We start from the raw sequence: 25,550 nt of genomic DNA on the forward strand, positions 1-25,550 counted from the left end.
ATTTGTTAATTAAATCTATTTATTAAACCTACAGTGATCTAGTTTCTTTTACATGTTTCTTCGTACAATCATGAGAGAAATCAGTACTCAAAGACTCTGAACCTAATTTTTGTTTCATTTCAGAATAAATCTGTTGCAGAAGATTATTCTCGAAAGTAAATGGATCACCACCACTCCAATAAAACGGACAGAAATTTCACATTCAAACAAACAGCACAATTACAGGTTATTAACAACTCTAGTCTTCGGCCATAAAATTTTCTTCCAGATTTTCACCAAATCCAGTAAGAACATTATTAGGATCGGAATCTGGATCAATAGGTAACAAATGATCTATAGATGAAGCGCGCAACATCCTTTCAGTAACTGGTTCACCATCTTCAGAGACCTGTAATGATAAAAAAAAGTCACGACATATTAAAAAAAAAAATTGCACTCATGAAAAAAGTTCCACAAATGTTAAGATGAAATCAAAGAAATCTAAGCATGTTTACCTCTCCGATCTCTGCTTCATTTCGCACTGTTTCGCCTAGAACTGGAAGAGTGGGAGATTGCCGAGGAGTTTTTTGACCAGTAGAGTTCTGGTTGGCACGCACACGTTCTTCATGAGATTCAGTAATCACCGAGTCTATTATTGATATGACACTATTTTTCGCTATCTCTACCATTGATGACACTTCATTTACTTGCTAAAAAACATAATTTGGAATTTAAACAATAACTGAGATAAATTTCCTGCGAGACAACAATTTTTCAAGCTCGAAACAACTGAAGTCAAAGCCGATAGTAAAACTGCCTCGTATTTTGTATTGCCCAACATAAACCTTGAATATGTTCTACATCAGAAGCTTCACTTTCATCATCTTGGAGCACTTTCAGTTAAGAACACTGTTTGGGTTAGAAAATCTTTACAAAGTTTTTACTTATTTTTTCACAAATGAATTTGAATCATACTATTCGAAAAGTTTCGTGCTAATATTTAATGCATGACCTCAGCACCTTCTATATGGTTTCTACCACTTTATTCCTTAAAGACACTACTTTTTCAAGCAGTTACTTCTATAACGTTTTGAAAGTGTTGGTATCGTAAGCCCTTGTTCTTTTGGTCCATTAAATTAAACAATTTTTTTCTTCAATCTTCAATTTTAATCCACTAAATTAAACAAAAAAATGTCCATTTTTCAACGTCCATTTTTCTTCTACATCCTTAATACTGATTTTTCATAATCCAATAATTCTCTGTTAATAGGTTAAATATTCGAATATCCAAAAAGCTTTTCCTCCCATCTAAGCTTACTTGGACGACCGTAAATGTTACAAAACTACCAATTTTGATTTCTGAGCAAATGGAAATATGGCAGTATCAACTTCTGTAGTGACAAAGCCCACTTCTCCATCTTCCTTCGGTTTTCGAAAACATTGCACTTCCGTTTTTCGTATAGATCTCTGGTATCAGACAATTTTTGCATTAACTTAGAACGTCGCATAACATTTACCTTTCTCCTGCAATATGCAGTCTACATCCACCCCTTATTAGCGAACTGCATGTGGTAATGAAATGTTTATGTTGGAATCCTTCGACAACATGGCACCTAGAATTTTGCCCATTTGATCCTCTCTGCAACCTAGGGTTGATTTGAACGATGCAGTAGTTTTCTGTTTGATAATTGCAGTCGCCTCTATAACAAACTTCGTAGCTTAACTGCAGACCGCCGCGAAAGTTATCAAACGAAATCATGTAAGCGTTAGTAGTGTAATTGTTTAACCAATTGTTTGAGACAACTGATATTGAATTTTGTCATATTTGTCATATTTGGTAACCACATTCATCTGTTCCATCAGTAAACATTATTGGAGCGTGCGTTCCGGAAGATACCTGATGTGCGATGATAACATTTACATCATTTAAAGCTGAAGACCGCAAAGAAGTGATTAACCTGATTAACTCTTTTAACTTCTGCAGCCTTCTTTTTTTTGGAACTACTAGATGGTTTCCCCATTGCATCGTTTGAAATCTTCTCTGTTGTTGGAGATGTCGGATCATTATCCGGAATTTCGAGGCATGAATCCATAAACGGATCACGAAATGTGAACAATCGCTGACAAAGTACTCTAAACAACCAATACTTATCATCATTAACAGTTATTGATCAGCTTTTGAGGTGACAAGACAGCTTATGGTTCGCAAACAATAGAAAACACAAATACTTTGTTGGCATCGATGAAGACGACAAATAAGCACAAAGTAAACCTTTTCAGGCGCTTTAAATGATTGATTTCTTTTTTGATATGATATAAACGATTCCGCAACCGATTGTTGGACTGAAAGTTGTTCAGTGATTTTAAACGACTTAAACATATTAGACAAGAAGTACACCTACAATCTTTGAAATTACTGCTAGAAATTGAACTACAGAATTTCGAATAATACAGCAAAACGAACAAAGTCGAAAAACTTCATATCCACAATAAGGTACATAGCAGGCATATCTGTTTAATGAAAAAGAGATTAAAAAACGAAAAAGCTACTGAATGAAGCACGTAATACCATATAAATATATTCATATTTCTGTTGCAGGTGGAATTTTTTAAGGCGATAGCGTTCAGACACTGGCGACAATGGTTCGTTCTGCAAGTCAACCGAAACTGTAGGTGACGATATGACGAATGCTTCACTACATGAAGGTTCACTATTACGTGAATCTATGCCAGAGGTAAGCTGAATATTCTACAAAAAATGAAGTTGCGACAGCTATGAAGAACAACTAACATTTGATGCATCTAAACGAATTCAATACGGTCGCAATTCGAAAGAAACCAAAAGTTTATTCAGCAAAAAGTTAATCATCCAAATAGAGTAGCATTAATGCATAATATACTTACCACTCGCTTTGATACTGTATCAACCATAAATAAACTTCGATGAAAATTCTGATGATTTAACAGTAAACTGAAAAAGCGAACGTGCAGAAATTGTAGTAACAGTTTTCTCTGCATTTGTATGAAGATATAAAGGACACATGCCCAATGCGCCGGCTAATGCGACAGTTTGTTGAAGGATCTCCGCAAAAAACTTTGTCCATCATACCTCTATAGCAACACATTCTAATAAGACCATACAAACCATAACATTGCCACATTTTTTTAAAACCATTTAACAACTTATTTGCTGCTGCGTAAAGAACTTTAAAAGAACACCCATGTGTCCTATATGATGTATTTCACTTAACGAGAAGATTAGTGGCTGCAGCTCTTCTCTTCTTGACAGTTTAAATGCCCTCACTTCGTTATGTCCCGTATCAGTCTTTCTTATCAAACCCTACAGCAGCATCTTTCTTGTCTATTATATTTCTCTACTTCATCATCTCATAAATAATACATCAAACAATGTTAACAAGCACGACAATCATAATAACATATCTATTCTACGTGGTCCAACGTTATATCGGAAAAGTTCTCCCGAGATAACAGCACATCATCCTCCCGGATGATAAGCGCTTATGTGAGCTGTAACAGCGCAATATTTGCATGAAAATATTGACGGATGCCATGGTCTTTAGGTGTTTTTACTGTTTCTAGAGACGGAGTAAGGACGTTTTTGATTTAATCAGCTTGGGAACGACATTTCCCGACATCATTTAGAACCATTTGAAGGGTTTTCTTTTATGTCCTGTATGTGCTTGTTTGCACTCGTTGGGTGTGGTACCTCTCCAGTCCTTGTCCTTTCTTCCCCTCTCCCTTTTGCCACTGGTACCGCACGAGATCTCAATATTTCCATACACGGGACGATTTCATTTATCGAGAAGTCAATCGGTAGTGTTAAAATTCTGGTACCATGCATTATGCAAAATATTTGCTTGTAGTGCTACAAAAACAGAGTTCTGATTTATTATTGGTGAATAGCACATTCCATTCATGCTATAACTATCCATACTTCAAATACCATACGATGTTTGTAGCTAATCTGAGTGAATGTATCGTAGAAAATGGTATTCTTTTGGGAAGGAAATCAAGGCGAGTAAGGCTTATTTTCCAGTACTTCTTTCCTTATTCATATTTTTTGTATAATAACTCAAAAAACCTCTTTTGAAATTCCCGTCACTTAATACTGAATGCTGCTAACCTGAGCCCTTGAATTTTCAACATCTTTCAGCAATTATCGAATTCCCTTTTTTGATGTAAACCTAAATCGAACAGTAATATATAATATAATACTTTCCTTCTTCACTTCTTCAGCTAACATTGAGTGACTTATGAAATTGAAAAAGAAATGAAAAACAACAGAACATTCATCTGCTTCATGAGTAATTTTGCGATATTGGTATAAGCTATTCATTTCTAGATTTCAGCGCTAATTCCTAAATTAAAAAAAATTCCAGGTTATGCGATTGCATATTATCAATGAAAACAGTTTAGTTTCGGACAAGTTTTCTGCTTAATTAATTGTTGCTGAAATGAGATTACTCCAACTTCAATTTTAGCTATAGCAGTTGCCGCTTTTGCCAACTACCAAGTCACGGACAATGCCGAACCGTTTTTCTAGTACGCAGTCTTTGACGTTTCAATTTTGATTTATTGATCTATTTGATTACAGAAAAAATCTTATCCCAGAGCAATATATTTGCAGTTCATAGCACCACTGCTTTGTCCAGTGCTAATGTAACTTCCAGTCTGGCGTGGTTAGACGTCAGTATTACCGGAATTCCTCTTTTCTCTTACAGAACCATTCCGTTTAATTCAACTATCAGTTGACTATGGATTCCAAATTTGAACTCTCTGATTTTTGTTAGTTATTGTTTGACCATGTCCTCTAACTTCATTTAAATAAATTGAAAAAGACAATATTTGGCAGTTCGCTTTTCTTGCAGGTAAAAGTAAACTGGGACGTCTCACAATGCCTGAACCTGAAAGTCCACCAAATCTCGATCTTGACGATAAATGCATGATGAAGTAAGATGTACATTCCAGTTTAAATCATCAGCATTGTGCTGATTATACATTTATAAAAATTTTTTTCCTTCCGTTAAATTTCTTTAAAAGAACTGTTTGGATGGCATTTAAATATATTTCAAGTTGGTTGGGAGTTACTGGAAATAAATTCAGCAAACGTTTTTGCGTTTTTTACTATCCTGAACTATATCTGTATTTATTTCATATATATTTAGACGGATTTTAACGTCACTTTTAAGCGAGAAAGCTTTTAACAAAATGAGTTTTTTTGATAAAAGACTATCATTCTGTACCGACTATCCTAAAAGTATATGATGTAAGAAAAAAATGAAAAAAAAAAATGAAAAATAAAGAAAAAAAAATAAAATACACCAAAATTGATTGCTTCTTATTTACAAATAGGAAGGAGCCTCAAATTCTGTTGTGATATTTCTTAGCATCGGGTATTTGTAGGTTTTCGGAAGATGGTGACGAGGTTCAAGTACGAGCTCAAGACTTAGAGAAGATTGAAGAACTTGGAAGGGGAGCATATGGGGTTGTTGAAAAAATGCGTCACTGTCAAACGAATACTGTTATAGCTGTTAAGGTTGGTTTAAGATAACAAACTTCTTTCAATAATTCTTATTTTAGAAGGGCGTAACACGCTCTGAGGTTTGCAGAGAGAGGTGAACTATAACTTTTAAAAGAACTTTGAAAATTTCATTTTTTCAGCGTATTCATTCTCAAATAAATGATGAAAGTCAGAAACGAATGCTTGTGGAATTACAAGCTTGCATGAAAAGCGATTGCTGTCCACAGGTAGTCCTTATACTTTGAAATATTGAGTTGTTATATTAGTGGTTAATGTTTTAAGCGGCTCTGACAGTCCTGTTTTCGACTTTTCAAATATTCTATAAACTTTTTATATTACCCATATTGGACATACATGCTTTTCAAATAATTTTTAGATGGTGCGTTTTTACGGAGCAATGTTTCGTGAAGGCGATGTATGGATTTGCATGGAAGTAATGGATACATCATTGGATAAATTTTATCGAATGTGTTTCGATTCAGGTGGTCCTCTGCCAGAAATGTTCATAGCTAAATGTGCTCTTTCGGTGAGTGGAGTGTTGAAATTAAATATTAACTTATTTAATGGGTATCACTTATATGAAGCTGGTTTGTTAGGCAAGGAGTAAGGTGATATGAGTGGTAAACTGTAACGTCTAGTAATAAACTATTTAATTTCTTGTTCTAAAGGAAGAGAAATATAGAATAAAATTTAGGTTGTTGAGGGACTGAATTTTATGAAGGAGCAAATGAATCTAATACATCGGGACGTTAAGCCATCAAATATACTGCTCAATAAGCAAGGAGCAGTGAAAATTTGTGATTTTGGCATTTCAGGTCATTTGACAAATTCAGTAAGTAATATATCTTATTTTGCAGCATTTCTACCAAGAATTTTTTGGTCTAGCATGTTCCCATGGATGAAGCCAAAACAAACTTACATTTTTTACTCAAAATATTTTAAAATTTGTTTGTTTAGAGCTATCTTTAGGTTGCAAAAACAGTGAATGCAGGGTGCAAACCTTACATGCCACCGGAAAGAATTGAAGGTGAAAAGAAGGTTGCTTATGATGTTCGAGCTGATGTGTGGAGTTTGGGTATTACGCTGGTATGTACGTCTGTTTTAGCATATCAAAATTATAATTATCAGTTTTTGGCTAGGTTTTTCTATCATTCCTCATTTTATTTAGGTCCACTTATTAATTTTCTCATTGTTATTCATATTCAAAATTTTAATTGATTGCTTCTAGGTGGAAATAGCCTCAGGATCCCATCCGTATTCCAAATGGAAAACGCCATTTGAACAATTGAAACAGGTTGTTCATGAACCAGCACCAAGATTGTCTCACAGTTTGGGATTCGGCGATAATTTTCAGGATTTTGTTGCTCAGTGGTATGTAGTATTTCAGATTTTGATGAATTTTAATTTTCAGTTTCTAGATGTGAAACTAATAAAAGTTCGTTTTTTGAAGTTGATACGACACAAAGTTGTAGTTTCTTCTCTCTCTCTCTCTCTCTCTCTCTCTATATATATATATATATATATATATATATATATATTTTCAGCCTGACAAAAGATTACAACAACAGGCCGAAATATCCAGATCTGTTGGTTCATAGATTCCTGGATGACGCTCGTAATGATCATAAATTTTCAATGGGAGCCTTCGTCCAAAACATTTTGGGTGTAGCAGAACGCGAACGCGAATCCGTTCTTCAGAATTTTAATACTGAGACGCCAGTTCCAAAACTCGTTGGTCCATCAGAAAATCATAATCGATAATAAGTGACTTACTCAGAAAATAATTTTTTTGAAGAATGTGTAGTAGACTTGCTGTCCCTAGTAACTGATTTTAGCTTTTTTTGGGATATTTTACAGTTGATTCCCTCTCCTTCTTTCCTTTATTCTCACAGTAACGCTAACTTCCATCAGCTGCAGTAGAAATGAAACCGACTGATGAAGTTTTTTATTTTGTAACGCTGCATTTAAATTTATTTATCGTTGAACTACTCTTCAGAATATGTCACTTGGGCGGTTCAAAACCATTAGGCCAAAAGCATTTGGCCTATTTAGCCAAAGGACCTCATTAAGCAACCAGTTTCTCTTCTAAAATCAAAGTCTTCGCGTCCTTAATCATCTTGCTATTTTTTTTTTTCATGTAAGGACTTGCATAATTTCATTCTAGCTTAGAATTCTTGTGTTGACGATGATACTGTATACATTTTAAAGGATTCATATAGGATAGTGATAGTTGATTGCTACTTTTAGTTTCTTAATGAATTACTAATTGTCATCTTGAAATTTAAGAATGAGAATATGTATAGTTAACCTAAAATCGTTGGAATGAATTTTAACTTCTTTTCTGTTTTGTAGGATTTACTGCAGTAACGCAGGATCTATAAAGAAGAGAAGACATCTGTATAAAGTTTCTCTCTTGAAGTTTGGATCGGACAAAATTTTCAGGAAGTGTTCTTACTTTGTTTTGTTTATGTTATTTCGGCATTTTGAGCCAGTTTATGGTCATTGATGTGTTATCCAGAATCACCATTCCGGTAGAACTTCCCCACATTTTTTTACGTTTTCATCAAAAGCTGATAACGATTTGTTGATGTTTTTGTTCGTATGATCTAGTTTCCTACCAGTTTATTATTTAAAATCGGTTTTTAAATCTTATGTGTTTTTCGGAAGAATATCTCGAAGATTCGATTAGAGTAATTAGAATTGCTCAGGTTTTAACACTGTAGGGCCAAGTTGTAGCTTGGCATTGTTTTTTTTTCTTTGTCAATTTGATTTCATATTTAATCATGCCCCGTCGGCAGTATGAACAAACCCAATACTTTCTGCTGTAGTGTTCGTTTTTAATGCTCATTCAGATCATTTTCATCCTGTTTTAATATGTTTAATGTGTCTTTCTTTTATTTAGTCTAATGTTTTAATTGTGATTCGTTCGAAGCAAATGTGCTGAGTTTTTCTGAAATCCAGCAAAACTAAGTTTGTTTTGCGCTGCAGGCTCACCTACTGATTGTTCTACTTTTTTTCCTCTGATTGTTGCAGATTTTACCAAGTTAAATAAAGATGAATGCAATATCCTCAAATAGACCTATTATCTGGTTCCTTACTTTAGCGAAGGATCCGCTATGTTAGCTGACTTGGTACCCAAATTAACTTGGTAAAATTATTCCTTTTCTACGCTGTGGCCCCTGTTCATTCGGAAACACTTCTGTAACATGCTGGATTAACTCTGTTGTTTTATATGGTTATAATTGAAACCTTATTACTGATAATTCTTGCAAAATAACCCTCTGGGCTAAAAGTCGATCGACAAAGGGAAACGATTCAAGATGATGGTCCGCAATGGGTTTGATTATAGGAGTAGGGATGAAGCAAATGGCGAAGAGAAACGGGTATTTGATGTCGAGAATATGGACCGATGATTTCGTCGTTTTACTTTTGTTCCCCATAATATCATTAATTTTCGGCTGTCTTTTTTTTTTCGATTTTACTGGTTGAGTATGGGAAAAGTTCAGCGTCTTTGTCAATTTAAAATTTTTGCCTGACCACAGAATGCAGCGCGCAGAAAAATGAATTTTTTTTACATCAAATGAAAGGGAAAACTTTAAGAATAGAATCTGATAGTTTGACAAATTTTGTCGCTAATAAAATTCTGGTAGCACTAATGCGCCGTTACTTGATGGAGACCGATTCAATGATTACTGAGATAATGTAACAGCTCTTTTTTGGCATTCTTGTAGTGCCTATCATCAGTGTTGATAGCTAGGTGAAATGGGTTCTTTTCTCCTTACTGGAAGAACTCTTATTGATTTCATCAGGAAATGACTAAGAGTTAATTCCAGGAAACTGTCCTTTTTATCAAAAAATACAAATTTTTAGTGGTGTATTCTTTTAGGAAAATTTCTTACATATATCACTGATTTAGATTACATTCAGGGAACTGAAGAAGCTATTCTACACGGATAAATCGCTTCTGTGAAGTGTTCACCATTACCATTTACACTTAGAGTAAACTCTTCTCTGGTTGTAGTAAATTTGACTTCAATTAGTCAAGAATGTGACTTAGGAATTCACTAATTTTAATTCCATTTCTGTGACAGGGAGACAGAGGAAAAGAAAAATAGTGAGAAATAAGTACGCATATACACATGCACATTTACAAGGTCACAATTACATTCGTTCTCTTCCACAAATACCATCGTAGGTAGCAGTTATGTGGTTAAGTACACGTCTTATCGCATCTTTCCCGCTATAATATCAGTTTTTCACTATTTTTTAGATCATTTCATTATGCGCCCCTTAAATTGTCCTGAAGATGTTATTTCTCGAGTATTTGCTTCCCTCTCTCTCTACTGGAACTGTGCATAAGAACTTCTAAATTATTTGCTTCTGTCATTTCTGTTCTTTTATCTGCTTTTGCTACATTATAATCATCGTCGTTTCATTTTTTGTATGTAGGAAGAGGAAGCATGTGTTTATGCAGGAGCTGAGCAGGTTTCCTATAAATTATTCGAACGCTGCTGTCACTCACTGCATGTTGTATGAAAGATGTTATTTTAATCTTGTTCACAGAAAGCAATCGAGGTGGTGCTGTTCAGATAATTTAATTATATAAAATTTTCCATTCCGCTAAGCAAATTTTCAAAATTTCGTTGAACACTTAGAAGATTAACTATTAACAACCATTTTGTCGTTTCTTAATTTTCGAATTTTGAGAAGGTAACTTTCGTTATATTGTATTGATATTCAGTTGGAAGTATTTTTTTAGGTACACATGAATTTGAAAAAAACATTTTTTAAATCTTCTCCTTCTTTTAATTTCCTCTCATCTTTTTTTCCTTTGTTTTTGTGCTTCATTTTTCTTACCAATCACAAAGTGTAAACTCATTTGGCGAGCAATATCAACAAACAAAAATTATTTGCGGCGCGTCTGCATGCTTCTTCACGTGATGACTTATCATAAGTTTTAAACTGAGGAAATTAGTCGCTTCTTCATTCATCATATTCATATTTATGTAATCATCAAGTTTCATTACAGCAGACTAGAAATTTGAAGGGGTGAAAGAAAATAAACGATCCGAAAACGAGTTTTTAAGTTCCTATAAACTTTTCTTCCTCTTTCCTGCCTTACTCATCCCTTTCCTTCGAAATGGTCATATGATGACCTCTCTTTCCGTTGAGCTGTAAACCATTACCTCGTTTGAAACACATTTTCTGTTATCTTCTGATCTTTCTTTACTCACTATTTCATTGCAGGATGCTGGCTGATGCGTTATCAAACGAAACAAATTTCTTTTTTTAGATTGAAGTTAACATTTTATCATGGAGCACTTATTAGAAACATCAAAAATTTTCACATTTTGCTAATAAATATCGGTAATGTCTGGAACATTTGAGTTGTATCGTTCACCCGTCTCGGCCACTTGTCTCTCTACCTAATTTATGCAAAAATAATTTTAATTCGAACTTGCTGCTCATATTTCTTTCTGCATTTTAAATTTTTTGATCGCATTTTTGATCTGATGGAATTATCCCTAGTATTCAGCTCTGATTACAATCAGTAACTTCTATACAGAGGAAAATCTACTGGAAATGAGAAATTGAAGTTCAAATGAAGTTCAGAAACAGTTTTTTTAATTCTAACGTGGTATTTTCAAGAATAGATGCCTATAAATTTTAGCTGGAAAACATACATAACTTTATTACCATTAAATGATAAGAGTATAGAAAAGTGAAGATGGCTTTTGCAATTTTATTTGATGTTATTTGACGATTAAATTTGTATTCTACTTATCATGATGGTACCAGAACCTCATAATTTCCGGAGCAAACAGTGATGGACATGAAGAGGAATAAAGGCCTTCTGGAAGCTTTTTTTGCGCTGAGTGCTATCATATAATAATAATTGAAACTATTATGCAGTAAAAATTTTGTCACGACTTGACTGTAATTTTCCTTTTTTGAGAGTTTACTAGTGAAATAATAACAGGTATTAGTTTTAAATTTTGCGTTCGATGATAGGACATGTACGAGTTGCATGCGCTGAAAATCGTTTTCTATCCATTTTTGGAGTCTTACTGTGGCGGAATGCTGAGTGTTGATACTGCATGAAATGTGTGCAACAAGTAATGCTGACCAGTGTCATCCTACTGCCATTCTCTTCATATTTTCAATGTCACCAAGGCCAATTTTTATTTGAAGAAGTCAAGAATTTCAGTGAGGTGGAAGTCCGGTGAAGCATTGAGTGCGCAGTAAGCAAATAAATGCCCTTTACTCGCCATTCAACCTTACTTCTCCTTTCTTCGCCTCTTTTCCTGTTTTCCCTCAGCTACCCGTGTTATTTTAAATAATGTTCGATGATATGCTTCCCCGTCATTAATTTTATTAGTTATCTCAAATTCGCCTGAAATTAATATCGTTACATCTCGTTCATTCATCTCATTCGGGTTTGCATTGTTGATTAACCTAACGAGTCATTGAAGTTCTTTCGTTCCTCACAACTGTCCGTGTTGTTTTTTTTTCTTGTTACAGTATCATTTTTCTTGTCTTTGAATTGTGAGCAATAAATATTGAGATACTACCATTACTCTTTCCATTTTTAGTGTTATTAATCAATACAATATTCATTATCTTGTTCTCCTCTAGTTATAAACTAAATTGGTACCATAGCTCCATTTGGTACTGTAGCTTCATTTCTGATGAATAGATTTCATGCTCTCATAGCTGATCACTAGCTTAACAACAATTTCACTTTCGCTTTAATTTATGCTCATTTATGATTCCTGTCTTTTGCTTCAGTTTTTTGATTAATGCAGCAAAAGCTATTAATGAGCTTTGGCTTTAAAATGTTGAGTAGACGACGCATGTCTTTCTCATAAAGTTTTGGTTAACTGCCTCAAAATCTTCGTAATCCATTTCAAATTCCAAGGAAATGAATTACTACCATTACTCTTGAATGTTTCATTAAAGCTATAGTACAATATACGCTTCAAGATCAGTTGCAATTATTACGAATTTTCCTGGAACATCACGACAGTTTTGGAAGGCTTACCTTTATGGTATAACTTATGCGATTTTGTTTGGGTCATTAAATGGAAGTGCGACATTCAATATCTTGATCTTTTTATTCACTGATTTCAGTAATTAAAGTGTTTTGCGCATCTGTTCTCGAGATCCAAATAATAGTATTATTTGAATCTCAAGAACTTTTTCGAAAAAATATACAGTGCAAAAAGCTTCGTTACTTCCTTGTCATCTTAGTAACAAACGATAATTGTGTTCCGGGAATCTTCAAATGCGCTTTTGTTACACAATATCCATTACAACTGAAATAAATAATTTAGAACAACTGTTGGATCCTTTTAAATGTTAGCTTCACGGTTTCGGCATCAGACATTTTCATGCATATGACCCATATAGTGATATACGTGATATATATGATCCTATAGTGATCAAAAACGTGGAAATGGATAAAAAAAACGTTTCGCGCAGAGATTTAGATTTGAAACAGAAGGGAGGTACTTTCTGACTCTATGCTCTCCTTGAATTTTCTACTGAGGTATGCTTAATCATTCCATGCTGGCCGAAATGTCGCTAATTACAATAAATGCTAAAGGGTGAAGTAGATAAATTTTTTTTGGGGAAAAAAATGAAATTTAGAGAAAAGATACCTCTACCTATGGTAGTAATAAGGAAGGAATGCCACTACTGTTTACTCCGAAACTGATGTCCCCCACCACCTTAGTTCAGTTGTAAAACAGATGCTCCATTCATTTCCTTACTATCCAAACCGGAAAAAATCATCGTAAAGGAGGGAGGACAAAAGAGAGATCGCATAATTTCAATAGTTCAAATCCACAAGCCACTTCACGTTTCCTTCTTCTCCGTATCCTTCTAAGATACCGGTAAGAGCAAGAGACGAATATACTTGATATAGGATTGATGATCGAAATTTCTCATCTCTTTGACTATAGCCTTAAATCTCTAGACTATAGTTTTTTATTCAGTCAATTTCTCTGACCTGCTGCTTGTTGCCTTTCAGTCTTTTTGTTGATTATCTGAAATTACTATTCTTCAAATTTTGGTGACCATTTCCACCTGAAAAACTAATCATCCAACGAATTCAGTTTACTTGCCAGTTGCTGTATTTGTATTTGTTCGAACACATTATACGTTGAATATAACCTCTTTTTTTTTTCTCTCTCTCTCTCTCTCCGTTTTCTTCCTTCATATTTTGATAGAAACTTTTTAACCAGTATATTTGAAAGTCCTCCATCTATCTCCCTCAAAAAAAAAAAAAAAAAATCTTTTCAACTTTTAACGTTTAAGAAAAAAAGAAATTCACGAATGAAATCCTGCGAAAAAAGGTGGAGAGAATTTCAGGTCTGTTCTTTTTCTGCTTCATATTCCTTAAATTATTGGGTTTTGATAATCCATTTTGAAAAAACTTCATGATTTTACCTTTACTTACTTATTTTCTTACTTCAAAATTTATATCAAATTTCGAGATAATTCCATTTTCTAAGTGATCAATCAGTTTATGTTTTCAGGACTATTTCGGTATTCAGAACAACGTGTCTTTCGGTGTCTTTCTGTAACAACGTACCCGTTATGTGGGACAGATGTCATAGTCAACCTCATATGATGGGCCTAAAAAAACCCACTATCGAATCATTTCGTTTATTTCATTGTATGGCTAGATTTTCAGTGGCCACATGTATAGACAATTATCGAAAAAAGATTACTAAAACTTGATCCTCCGATTTCATTAAAAAATAATATTTACATTCGTTGTGTAAGCAATACCAAGATAGCATTCTCTACTTCAATAACATATTTTAAATTAAAATTGCAATAAAATGTTCTGTTTTTCAACAACATATTTCAGTCTAAATTTAATATAAAGCATTTTCTTGATCTTTACCAACTGGGCTGTGATATTTCCTTTTTTTTTCCAAATCATTTCTATTCTAAAATTGCTCTATAGCGGTCAAAACCATATTTTCACCTGACGTCTTTCAAAAATCTAACAATATTGCTTGATTTATCACTTCTTGTCGCAAAAAAAAAAAATCTTCCTGTGACTTTTTCCAGAAAACAATGTGTTAGGAATCGGATTGATTGGGTCTTGGCACTGATACTGATAATAAGACAAACAAAGAATTGGTTTGAAGTTTGGAATTTCTTAATGAAGTTTTCATTGTGAATATGTATATATATATATAAACGAGTTTATAGTCATTAAAATGTTTATGTTGTTCCCTATCAGTACTATCTTTGCCTGGTTAGTTTATTTAATTGGACTTTTTATTTGAGGTTTGCTATATGGCCTGGATGGCTTCCGTATTATTTATTTATTTATTTTTTTCTGATTTTATTAAAACGAACGCAGAAATTGCATATACAATTTTATATATCCGAGACTTTTGAATTATCTGGTATAGAAGAACTGGTAAAATGATTGTATGTATCGTACCGTCTCTCATAATATAGAAAAAATAATTGCGAACAATTAAGGGAATAGAAGAAAATGATAGGTAGATAAGTTTGAGTAACCCAAACTTGCAATAGAAATAAGGATAAACGAAGGATATATAATGAAAGCGGGAATAAGAAAATAAGACAGGAAATAAGTAGCAGTCAATGTTTCAAAGAGCTTAAATCAAACTCGGAGATGTATTATTACCAGTGTAATGTGGGTACTGTATTCTGTGAAGCCTCTTCATCTTTCTTTTTTGTTCAAATTTCTTTAACTTATTCATCATATCGGTTTGTTGTATTCCTACAGCGACCGTATAAAATTTTTCGCATTCTCATAATTTCATTCTATTCCGTTTTTGTATGCTGAATTCATTCATATATTTCCGAATCATAGATATTACGCTTAATCAAGTTCATATGTTGACATAGGAATGGTTTACTTTAAATTAATTTTAGGGTGCACAGAAAGGTCGCTTACGTAAAGAGACCATCTATCCTTTTGTAACCGACCTCTTTTCCTCTGAAATATTTAAAGACATATGTTGCAAGTTTAGTAAACTGAAAATGAACTTTGCGTAATAATTTTGGGAGTCCAAATGATTTCTTTTAGAAATCTGTGATATCATCTATTGGCAATATTGCGGCTAAAATAGGTGTGAAAGACCTATGTAAAATCTTTAACTACCAACCATAATCTGTCATTTGTTTCGTCTGACGCCAAGGTCATAAATAGTTGAATTATTAATAAACACCATATCGATTCACCATCTTTTATATTTTTTCAACAAATTTTCGAAATGTTTACACTGGAATTATTACTGGGGAAAACATTTCCAGATAACTGTCTTTCTTATAGTCTTTGCTCTCTGTTTAATGGCAGCCAAGAAAGTTCTTTTCTTTTAAAAGGTTAGAATGAGTTCAAATTTATGAAGTCTTTGCATTTATTTCTTTTTTTTCTAATAAGAAGGAGGGAAATAAGATTATTTGCCAGTATGTATGGCAAGTGTGATGATATCACCGATCTATTCAAGTACAAGATTCCTGCTGTGTTGCTGTATTTTGCTCATCTTGAACAAATGCTCTGCCGAAATCAGGAATACTATCCTTTCACTTTTATTGTTATTGATTTTGTTTTTTTTTTGTTAACAAATTTCTTTCCACTTTGCTGATTTGCAGACAGTTCTCAATACTGGTCAATTTATGGAGCTAAAAATATGGAAAATTGTCTCTAAACAACAAAAAAACCTGCAGAAATCATTAACAGCTATCGGTGACTGTTTGCAGTACTCCTCCTGCTCTGCTTCCCTGCCTCTTGTACACACCGTTATCGGTGTCGCTCTTAGTATCGTCATCGATATTGTCATCATCAGGTGCGAAATATTTAAGAGCGCTTTTCCCCTGGTATATTCTAAAAATTTCATCTCTTTCATCTTCGTTTCCTTTATACAATCTGACAAGCTAACGCATCCCTTGTCCGCTGACAGGAGACAATGCTGCAAAAATATTTGACAGTTTCGGTAGGAAGAATGGAAAATTTAAGTTTCCTTTTGATTGCTTAACTAGAACTTTGACTTCCGACAGAATGACTTTCAATATAATGATCATAATTTGATAAGGATTGTGATGGCATTATTCGGCTAATAAGCCAATATTGATCATCAATCAGTAACAAAATGCTAAATTTCGCTTAAATCCGTGTAGTTCACGTCACACTATATGAATCCATCTATTGTTCATTGTTCTTATCTTTTACAAGAGTTTTGTTTAATGTCAGTTGTCTTCCAAGTTATGCAGATAGCATGTCTTGTACCGGGAAGTATGAATTTTTGAGAACTAAAACATCTGGAAATGTGGAATGAGGTCAGTTCAGTCCTCTTCTCTCTCATCTTCTGTACAACCAAAAATCCAGTTAAACCATACCTGTGCTCCACTTTTATGCCTTCGCCAATTTGGTTCCCACAAATCCGCACATCCGTCTTCCCTTTCTGTAACTTCGCTACAATAAACATTTTCAGTCTTTTGTTACATTTCCTTATGATCGCTTATCCTAATAGCTACTATTAACTACTCATTTGGATTTGTTTAAATTTACGAAACTTTCAACTTCTTTTATAGACAGCTTCAACTTTCTTGTCACATTTGAAAATTTGTATTCCATAGAGAAGCTGAATTATTCGTTGTAATACTAATCTGGAATTCAAATTTAACCTGTTGTGATTCTGGAATCACTTAAGCAAAATCTCCGACTAGTCTAAAAGTGAAGTACATGAACGACTAAAGCGCAGATGTTCTTTTACTACCAATTTAAATGTTGATAAAGGATTTTCATTTTCTATTCTATTCTATAGAAAGAAGCTTTTAGTACCATTTGCCATTTAGATTACATGTTCCCATATAAAAATGTGCTTCTTAATGTTCAGCTCGAATCACTGGAGTGATTGCTGCTTACATTTTGAGTCGTACGGAATGATGTACCATAATTTTCTCGCCGATCAATGGTCACCTTGTTTGCATATTCATCCATCCATCCATCAAGAATCGATGGTGGTTGGGAAGAGAGAGAGAGAGAGAGAGAGAGAGTCCGATGTTGAGTTGTGGTTGATTAATTGGCTCTTGAAACCACATTGCCATGTACGCGCTATCTAATATAATGGCATTGTAAGATAACAGTACGTCTAGATGTACTGCACCAATTCGGGGTAATCCTATCATTTTTGGTAACAGTAGCAGTTAGTGCCAGAGTAACTGAAATTTTAAATTCATTTTCGTAATTCTATTAGATTCAATCACATTCTGCTAAAAAATTATTCGGTCCATTTCCGAGCATTCTGAAGGGCAAAATTTTCTCCCAAAAATTTAAAGACAATTGTTTTAATGTTCTCACCAGTTTACAGTTTCGTGCAATAAATTAATAAGATTGTTTGAGATCTTTTTGAGTATTTATTTTATTTACTACTGGGTAGTTTAAAAAAAAAAAAAAAAAAATAGCATCCAGTGGAATAAAACTGTTTCTTACTTCAGGAGCTTACAAAAATACTTCTATACTGATGAAAAGTTAGTTATGAAATGATGTAAAGTAAAATCATTTTCTCTGGAAACCTGTTCGCGTTTTGCCAAATCTCAAAGAGTTGTGAATTTAATTTTCATTAAATTTCTAAATCTCTTTTATCGATTTTCTTGGAATTTTAATAATGTTGTGTGTACGTTTTGTAAATTTATATATTTCATACAAAGTATTGAAAGGTCCTAGTTGAAATTAAATTTACTCCCTTAAAAATTAAAAAATAAACTACTGTGGACATTCCGTAAATTCCTTAACCTTTATCAAATTGATTTTGGAAAAAAAAAATTGGTTTGCTATTCTACTTTATGCTATTTCTTTCATTCATGTCTTTTCATCTTGTGTTTGTTCCTTAATTCTTCAAAATTATCCTGACATTGTTTCCATCGACTGGTACCGGACAGGCACCACTTATGTATTATTGTTTGTATCATCAATTTGATTTAAAAGAACCAATTTCCAAGAGGTCAACCTTTAGCTGTGAGGAATTCGACCTTCCTTATCACTGTGAACAAACAAAGAGAGAGAGACAGAAAGAGAATGTTGGGGAAAGACTTACCTTTGTTAAAGTAATTGATCAGAAAAGACACGTCTTTGTATGATGTAAAATGACAATTTCATTTGAAAAGGAAAACAAATTTTCGAACAATATTCGAACGGACGGCAGTTTTTCGTAGAACTGGCTTTTTATTTTTGTATTTTGTAGCACAAAGAAAAAGGTCTTATCTACCCATTAATATCACAGATTATTTTGTTCATTCCTGCAATATTTTGTTTAAATTTTGTGAACTGTCAGTAATTTTCCAGCAAAATTGATTCACCATTTCTCTTTCCAGATAATTTCTCACCATCTTTAATATGCAAATTTTATTTAGTTTCATTTCATTACAAAGTATGAGAGGTCATGTGCTACATATCCATACTTTTGCTTTAATGCCCTTACCTTCTCATAATTCATTCTCATAGAAGACACTGGTTGGAAATGTTCTTTTTTTGGATTCCCGAAGCTTTCAAGCATCTGAGTGATTGGGATCAGTCCTTCTGACATACGGATTCCTTGTGACTTCCATGCTGAGTATGTTATTTTTTGTTATAATTCCAAAAATGTCGAAGTTTGAAACGAGCTAGTCTTATATCATCTCTTGTAGTCTTATATCATTAAATAATCTTAGATACTGCTTGTAAATTTCTTAATTCAAAATTGTTAATTTAACAAAATTTCATCCTCGAAGCGCTAATTATTAGTCATTATCATTCAGAAATTTGTTTCGTAGAACGAGTTTTTTTCTTATTTTAATTTGCTAACTTGTCTTCCTGTTTTAATTTATTGAAATTTCCTTCAAGATCAAAATTATTTTGTATTGTATTATCATTTTGGTACAGAATATAATTCTTTGAAGGAGGAATTAGTTGGGATATATCTCTACTTCTCCTTGACGCTTCTGCATTATGGAAAAATGTTTCAATTAAATTATTTTAAAATTGACAGTGATCTTTGGTCATCATACTAATACTTCTGAAGACAAATTATATCACAGTTGATATAACAGAGCCTTGATTGGAGCAAAATTCAACCGCTCATTTCTTGCTGCTATTTCCTTTTGAGTGCTTTCTATAGCATATTCGCAGGATTTAGCATAAATATTCTAAAAATAGGTTCATTATTAATGTACATTCTGAGCTCAAATCATTAACCGATTTGCTGATGCACAAAGAATGGCGTGTATATCGAATGGTTACCCACATTTTCTTCCTCTCCCTTCTCATTTCAGTCCTTGCAATGGAAACTTCGGAATAAAAACTTGAAGGAAGCTTTAATAAAATTTTTTTGTTTAAAAAAACCTTTAAAAAAAAATCTTCTTGTCCATGTTTGAAAGTTTTCAAGTTTCAAGAAGAAACCTTCACTTTAATTTCAATTTCAAAGCCAACAATGTGTACATATTTTCCTCGAAATGTTGGAAAATGGATCATCGATTTGACAATTTAAACATTGTTAGTGAGGCAGCAGTGCTGGAATACCTCGAAAGCTTCGTTGTCTAGGGAATGCTGCATCTGTGAACCGCTGTTGCCTAAACAGTCTTAATCGTTGACATTTTAGTCATTTCACAATCTCATTTAACATGGATTGACTCCAAGCAAATGACTGATTATCTGAAGCTATCCATCTGATAATATGTACCTTTGAACTTTTATACAATAGCTATAATCAAATTTTTTCTAATTATTCAAATGGTACATTCCTCATTAACACGACAACTGAGAGTAATTGTTCGGCATAAAGGCTCTCAAAAGAAATGACACATGCTAAACACGATGAACAGGCATGTAAATTCCCTGATGAATTTTATTTTTCCTCAGAAGAAATTTGCTCTTTTATACCCAAATTTTATATTTTTCTACCAATAAATTTTTCATCTTTTACAGTAAAATAAATGAAAAGGATTTGTAATCTTTTCAGAGTTGTTGCACTAATCTAACAAAATAATAGCTTTTTTTTTTTTGGAAACAGTATTTCATACTTTCCTGGAAATTAAACTTAATAAATATTTGGTAAATCTTATTTTAAAAATGAAGAGAATTTTAAGACTTCCAACTGTATTCCGCCGTGTTTCCAATACCATTCTATAGATTGCTATCACGAGACAGAGTTATACATACGTTTATGTTTATATTTATATAATGTATTTATAATGATTCCTTTGTTGGTCGATATCAAATTTTGACATGGAATAATCAATATGCTTTCGTTATCTTCAGATATATGCAAGAGTAGCTCATTAATTACCAGCACTCATCACTAGGAGCTCAATATAATTTAATGTTGACGCAAGCGTCCAATCTAAATTTCCTGTGCTATAGCAATGAGACTGTTCGGAATATTTTTATAGCTTAAATTTGATGGATTTAATGACACAAACAAACGAAGAGTTTCATTTTATACTGTGATGAAATAAGAAAGATTGAATTGGAGACCAATTCCTATGCTTTTTATATCGTATTTCTAACTGGTTGATGTTTTGTTTATTTAAAAGTAAACTTCAATAGTTCTGTTCCTCACATAAGTACATATGTCTATGGCGACAATTGTGCATATACAAATCAAATGCAGCAATAAACTGAATTTGTTTATTGTTTGGAAACAAGAGCAAGCCAGCATTATGTTAAGTACCATAGCGAAAATCAGCAACCAAGTGACATCCATAAAATCGTATCTGTTCAGTAGATTAATAAAATGATTATCCAGTTTTTTTTTCCTTTTCCTAAAACTTAGATGATCAAATCCGGACTTTTTTCAGGTTCATATTTTTGATTGGAGCAGAGGAGAAACACCGTCTGATGCCGTCGGTGGAGTACGGCCGTTTTGGCCTACAGCCGACGGCCATCAATCAGAACCGTAACAAACATTTGTTAGACGAACCGAAGAAGCGTAAACCACGTCAAGAAATCTGTGCGCCCCTCAAATGGCTCTGTTTCATTGCCAATTTCTTAGTCTTTGTACGTTTGCACACTTGAGTAGTTTTGTCTACAAACTGTTTGCTGATGGTTTAAACAACTTGGTAAATAAAACAAAGGAAAAAAGATTAAATCCTGGGCTGGAAAGAAAATGAAGCAAAACTATTCTAGTTGTTAAATGTGGGGTTCATTTCAAATCAGCATCTAAGATAATAGATGCTAAAAGCCGTCTATGTAGTAAAGCAAATAAAAGTAAAAATCAGGCCAGCTTTCTTTTTTTTGATGTAGTTCATATAATTCAACAACTGATTCAATTCTGAGGGAGCATCGCACCAGCCTAGACTTAGGTTGTATTTCTCAATATGTCATAAATAATTATAATTTGGCAAATAGTGTATTGCAGCTTATCGGTGTGACATGTTTGGCACTCGGTGTATATTTGTGCATCAAAGATCCACGACCAATAACTGAATGGGCGGATGTCTTCCTAAATCCAGCCGTTATGCTCACCATTATTGGGCTTGCCATATGCATTGTTTCATTAATGGGGTCCCTTGGTGCACTAAGAGATAATATTGCTTTGCTCAAAACGGTTACTCACCTTCGTTTAATAATTTCATGAGGCGAATTTTTTTCACCTCATTTGATAATCTGTAAGCTGTGAAGAATAACAGCTTGCAGATTATCTTAAGATCAGCGTGATTTATAATATTTAAATACTTTATAAAATTTTCTAAACAATTTTTAATATGGTACAGTGGGGAAACTCTTGTTAAATGTATAATATTAATAATAATTTTTCTAAATTTATTTCTTAAGTTTCAGTTCGCACTCAGTGTTTTTTTCTGTTATATTATTATTGTAATATTCACCTTTTTATTATTTATATTATTCTATTCCGATACAACGGAAGGCCTTTCGGCGCACAGTATACTCATTTATTCAGTTAAAAACTATCATACCAACAGAAATTTAGCGGATTTTGTGGATTATATTCAAGAACAGGTAACTTTTTTGTTTTTCTCATTTATACTTCCAATTTCAGTATTTATGCATAAATTCATATTTGTATCATCATAAAAATTGTTGGAGAGTTCTTAAATTTAATTCTGAAATCCGAATTTTTAACTGTTGAAGTCTGTGACATTAATCTATATGCGAAAAAAAAAGGAATTAAGTCCATGTATCAGTCTTTTTACCACAACACAGTGAACAAGCATGATGTTGCAGCTTGAATGCTGTGGTGTAGCGTCAACTTCACAGGGTTATAGGGATTGGCAGCTCTCGGCTCAGTTTAATTGTAATCCAGCGAATCCTTATCCAGAAAAGTGTGGAGTACCATTCAGCTGCTGCAAACGCTCTGTGGTAAGTTTCGAATTCTAATGGAGTGTTTTTCAAACGTTTTTATATATATTCGTGCAGGACTATTTTTTGTGCGAATTAGAAGTTGTTTCCATTTTGTTACTTTATTTCTCAACCGTACAATAGAAAAAATCTGGACTTTTGCTGAATTTATATTGGTTTTTAAGCCATTAGATAGAGCGAGAGAGAAGAAATTTTTTGTGTTTTTAAGCATTTAAGCGTTTTATGCAGTAATATTTAATTGAAAAGATAGTTTACGAATAATTTCGTAGTGAAAAAAATAGGTATCAGAGGCAGCTGCTGGCTCTTCCAATCCTTTATTGCCAGCGATGCGTTCACTGCAATGTTGGCAAAATGCGCAAACAAAACGGCCTCAAGAATTGGAAGCTGATCTGCACACACGAGGATGCTTGCAACCGTTACGGATACTTTTTGAAAGTCATGCCATACATGTTGGTGCTGTCATCGCCATTATCATTATTCCTGTCGTATGTTTTCCTCAATGATAATGATGACAAGAAATTATGGCAAACAATTCTTTCAGCTAGCATTTATAAAAATGTTAATTTGAAAGGGTTTATGCTTGAGAAGTAGTGGGTGCTTTATTTTTTTCTTTCCGTCATCTACATATGCTTTTTTCTATAATTTCCAGTGTATATCAGTATGTTTGTCAAATATTTTGGCCAAACAAATCGATCATCAACGATATTTGCTTGAACGTGAAGCTCGTCGCTGTGAGCGGCGCCGCAGACGTAATGAACGAATTCGTTTTCGTGATCCATATATAACTGCTATAGAAAGTAATGCTAATGAACCCAAACGCTCTACCGCTGCTCTACGACATAGTACGGGTCAAATTTTGGACGATAGTGCAACTGTTATCGACGTTCGTTTGTTTTTTTTATCGGATTTTTGATTAAAATACATCAAAATGGTTGTTTCATCTTTATTTATTTTTCCTTTAAATTTTAATTGCTGTAACTGCTTAAGAAATCTAATTAGAATTTTAAGGTTTTCTAACATTACTGAGAATCAGTTTCTTGAGATTTCATCGCAAAATTCTGCACCTACAATTCAACTGATTGATATTAAGAGAAAAATCAAGACTCTAATGAATGTCCAAATCTTAGGCTGTCAAAACAATACGATCTCAGTATGAAGCCCTCAAAAAGATGTACAGTGTCAATAATCAAAAACCACTTTTTAATTCCATGGTTGACAAATTGTTAGCTGTTTTGATATTAATTTATCATGGCAGGATATTTTAGATTTCTTAAAATTTTAGAACATACTTCCTGTTTTAATTCGGTACAGTTTAACTATTTTCTCGCCAGAGATTTGAAATAGTGAATGTGCAGGTTTTTTAGAAAGTTGGAGCGTTAAGTCTTCAAAGCAGTGGAGCTCCAAATTTGAACTTTCAAACTAATTTATTATTTCACAAGAATTTTAGCTCGGACGGGAATCTGTTAAACTGACAGAGCCATTACGACCTTCTGTAGCTATTCAATCCGAAAAATCAAAATTTTCGCAGTCGCCACCACTCGTACCACCTCATGATGAAGTAAGATGGCATCGAAAACACTGTCAGCCAACAAATAATCCACCATCGAAACACATCGTGCAAACGTCGTTGGCAGTCAGTCAGCACCAAAGGATACTGAATGGTAAATGTTTTTTCACAAGATTTACATTGTCCCTGTTATGAATATCCCGTTTAGTAGCAGGAATGAAATTCTATCGAATGTCTCTCCCTGTCAATCGAGATGGAAGGAGAGACTTCTGGCGAAATTTTATGAATCAACACTTACTTTTTTCATTTTCTACACATGTCCAACAAATTGATCACCCTTAATTTTTTCGAAATATAATCGTAATAAAGCGAATAATCATAATACATTAAATTCGTGCCATGTATTATTAAAGACTTCTTAGATAATACGGTAAAGGAGTGATCATGATAAAAAGAAAAGCGAACAAGAAGAAATAAGTTTTGAATCATCTATTACATAAATCGCTTGATTTCTCTAACTTTCCGATCTTCGTTTCTTTCTAATATTCAATTCTCTAGCTTCTTTATAATGTGCAACCTACTTAGCCTATTCATGCTATAGAATAGTAACTTCAGTTACTGCACAAGATTTGGAATAAGCAAAGTTATGCGTTAAGACAATATCGGTTGACTTGTAGGTAAGAAAGTGAATCATTGAATAACTTCACTATTTAAAGATATGAAACTTATGACCTTATATTACGTTTTCCAGGAACAGCAACAGCAACTGCTCAAAATAAACAGAAACAACAAAGACGTTCAGTTGTTACAGCTTCACCGCCTAAAACGGCAGGTAAAAATCAAGCGCAGTAAGGGTTTTGGAGCAATCTGGTCATATAGGCTACAAACCTGTTAGCTAATATTTGCTTTCTCTCTCTCTGTACAGTATTGAGAGCTAAAATATATCAATACTGGTGTTGTTATCAAAAAGTTTATCAGTTTTGCTGCTCTGTTTCAAAATTATTATGACATCGGAATTTGTGATTTTTGAGAATTTTATGAAATGTGGTAAATTAGAGCAAATGTTTTGAAAGGAAGACTACAATTTCTCTTATTCTAGCTTTAGGAAGTGGTACTTTATTCAACTGTAGTTGAGTTATAATGCCATTCATTTGATTTTAATATTTCCGAAT

The 25,550-nt window shown here is 33.4% G+C and overlaps 5 protein-coding genes across 6 annotated transcripts; 3 read left to right on the plus strand and 2 right to left on the minus strand.

Annotated features, from left to right (window-relative positions):
- Positions 1 to 238: 238 nt before the first annotated feature.
- Positions 239 to 2,910, minus strand: Bm10974 (Uncharacterized protein; the record flags this gene model as incomplete). Its single annotated transcript, XM_043073592.1, has 6 exons — positions 239 to 388; positions 495 to 689; positions 1,938 to 2,112; positions 2,252 to 2,322; positions 2,549 to 2,728; positions 2,884 to 2,910. 6 exons carry the CDS (start codon positions 2,908 to 2,910, stop codon positions 239 to 241), a joined length of 798 nt encoding a protein of 265 aa, XP_042929526.1.
- Positions 2,911 to 4,523: 1,613 nt separating this feature from the next.
- On the plus strand, positions 4,524 to 7,610 carry Bma-sek-1 (Uncharacterized protein; the record flags this gene model as incomplete). 2 transcript variants are annotated; one of them, XM_001899418.2, is made up of 10 exons in its annotated part: positions 4,524 to 4,542; positions 4,869 to 4,950; positions 5,404 to 5,536; positions 5,662 to 5,748; positions 5,898 to 6,047; positions 6,216 to 6,353; positions 6,491 to 6,607; positions 6,750 to 6,892; positions 7,066 to 7,252; positions 7,518 to 7,610. In XM_001899418.2, the coding sequence occupies 10 exons, from the start codon at positions 4,524 to 4,526 to the stop codon at positions 7,608 to 7,610; spliced, it is 1,149 nt and encodes a 382-aa protein (XP_001899453.2). The 2 variants fall into 2 exon arrangements, with proteins under 2 accessions (XP_001899453.2, XP_042929527.1); XM_043073593.1 differs by lacking the exon at positions 6,216 to 6,353.
- Positions 7,611 to 12,977: 5,367 nt separating this feature from the next.
- Positions 12,978 to 14,156, plus strand: Bm694 (Uncharacterized protein; the record flags this gene model as incomplete). Its single annotated transcript, XM_043073594.1, has 3 exons — positions 12,978 to 13,029; positions 13,841 to 13,894; positions 14,062 to 14,156. The coding sequence occupies 3 exons, from the start codon at positions 12,978 to 12,980 to the stop codon at positions 14,154 to 14,156; spliced, it is 201 nt and encodes a 66-aa protein (XP_042929528.1).
- Positions 14,157 to 16,249: 2,093 nt separating this feature from the next.
- On the minus strand, positions 16,250 to 17,001 carry Bm10975 (Uncharacterized protein; the record flags this gene model as incomplete). Its single annotated transcript, XM_001899417.1, has 2 exons — positions 16,250 to 16,400; positions 16,913 to 17,001. 2 exons carry the CDS (start codon positions 16,999 to 17,001, stop codon positions 16,250 to 16,252), a joined length of 240 nt encoding a protein of 79 aa, XP_001899452.1.
- Positions 17,002 to 21,389: 4,388 nt separating this feature from the next.
- On the plus strand, positions 21,390 to 25,230 carry Bma-tsp-14 (Uncharacterized protein; the record flags this gene model as incomplete). The annotated part of the gene is made up of 8 exons (XM_043073595.1): positions 21,390 to 21,548; positions 21,910 to 22,098; positions 22,332 to 22,511; positions 22,737 to 22,871; positions 23,153 to 23,356; positions 23,521 to 23,754; positions 24,319 to 24,532; positions 25,130 to 25,230. The coding sequence occupies 8 exons, from the start codon at positions 21,390 to 21,392 to the stop codon at positions 25,228 to 25,230; spliced, it is 1,416 nt and encodes a 471-aa protein (XP_042929529.1).
- Positions 25,231 to 25,550: the final 320 nt, after the last annotated feature.

This window comes from Brugia malayi (genome assembly GCF_000002995.4).
Source record: "Brugia malayi strain FR3 genome assembly, contig: Bm_v4_ChrX_scaffold_001, whole genome shotgun sequence".
NCBI lineage: Eukaryota > Metazoa > Nematoda > Chromadorea > Rhabditida > Onchocercidae > Brugia > Brugia malayi.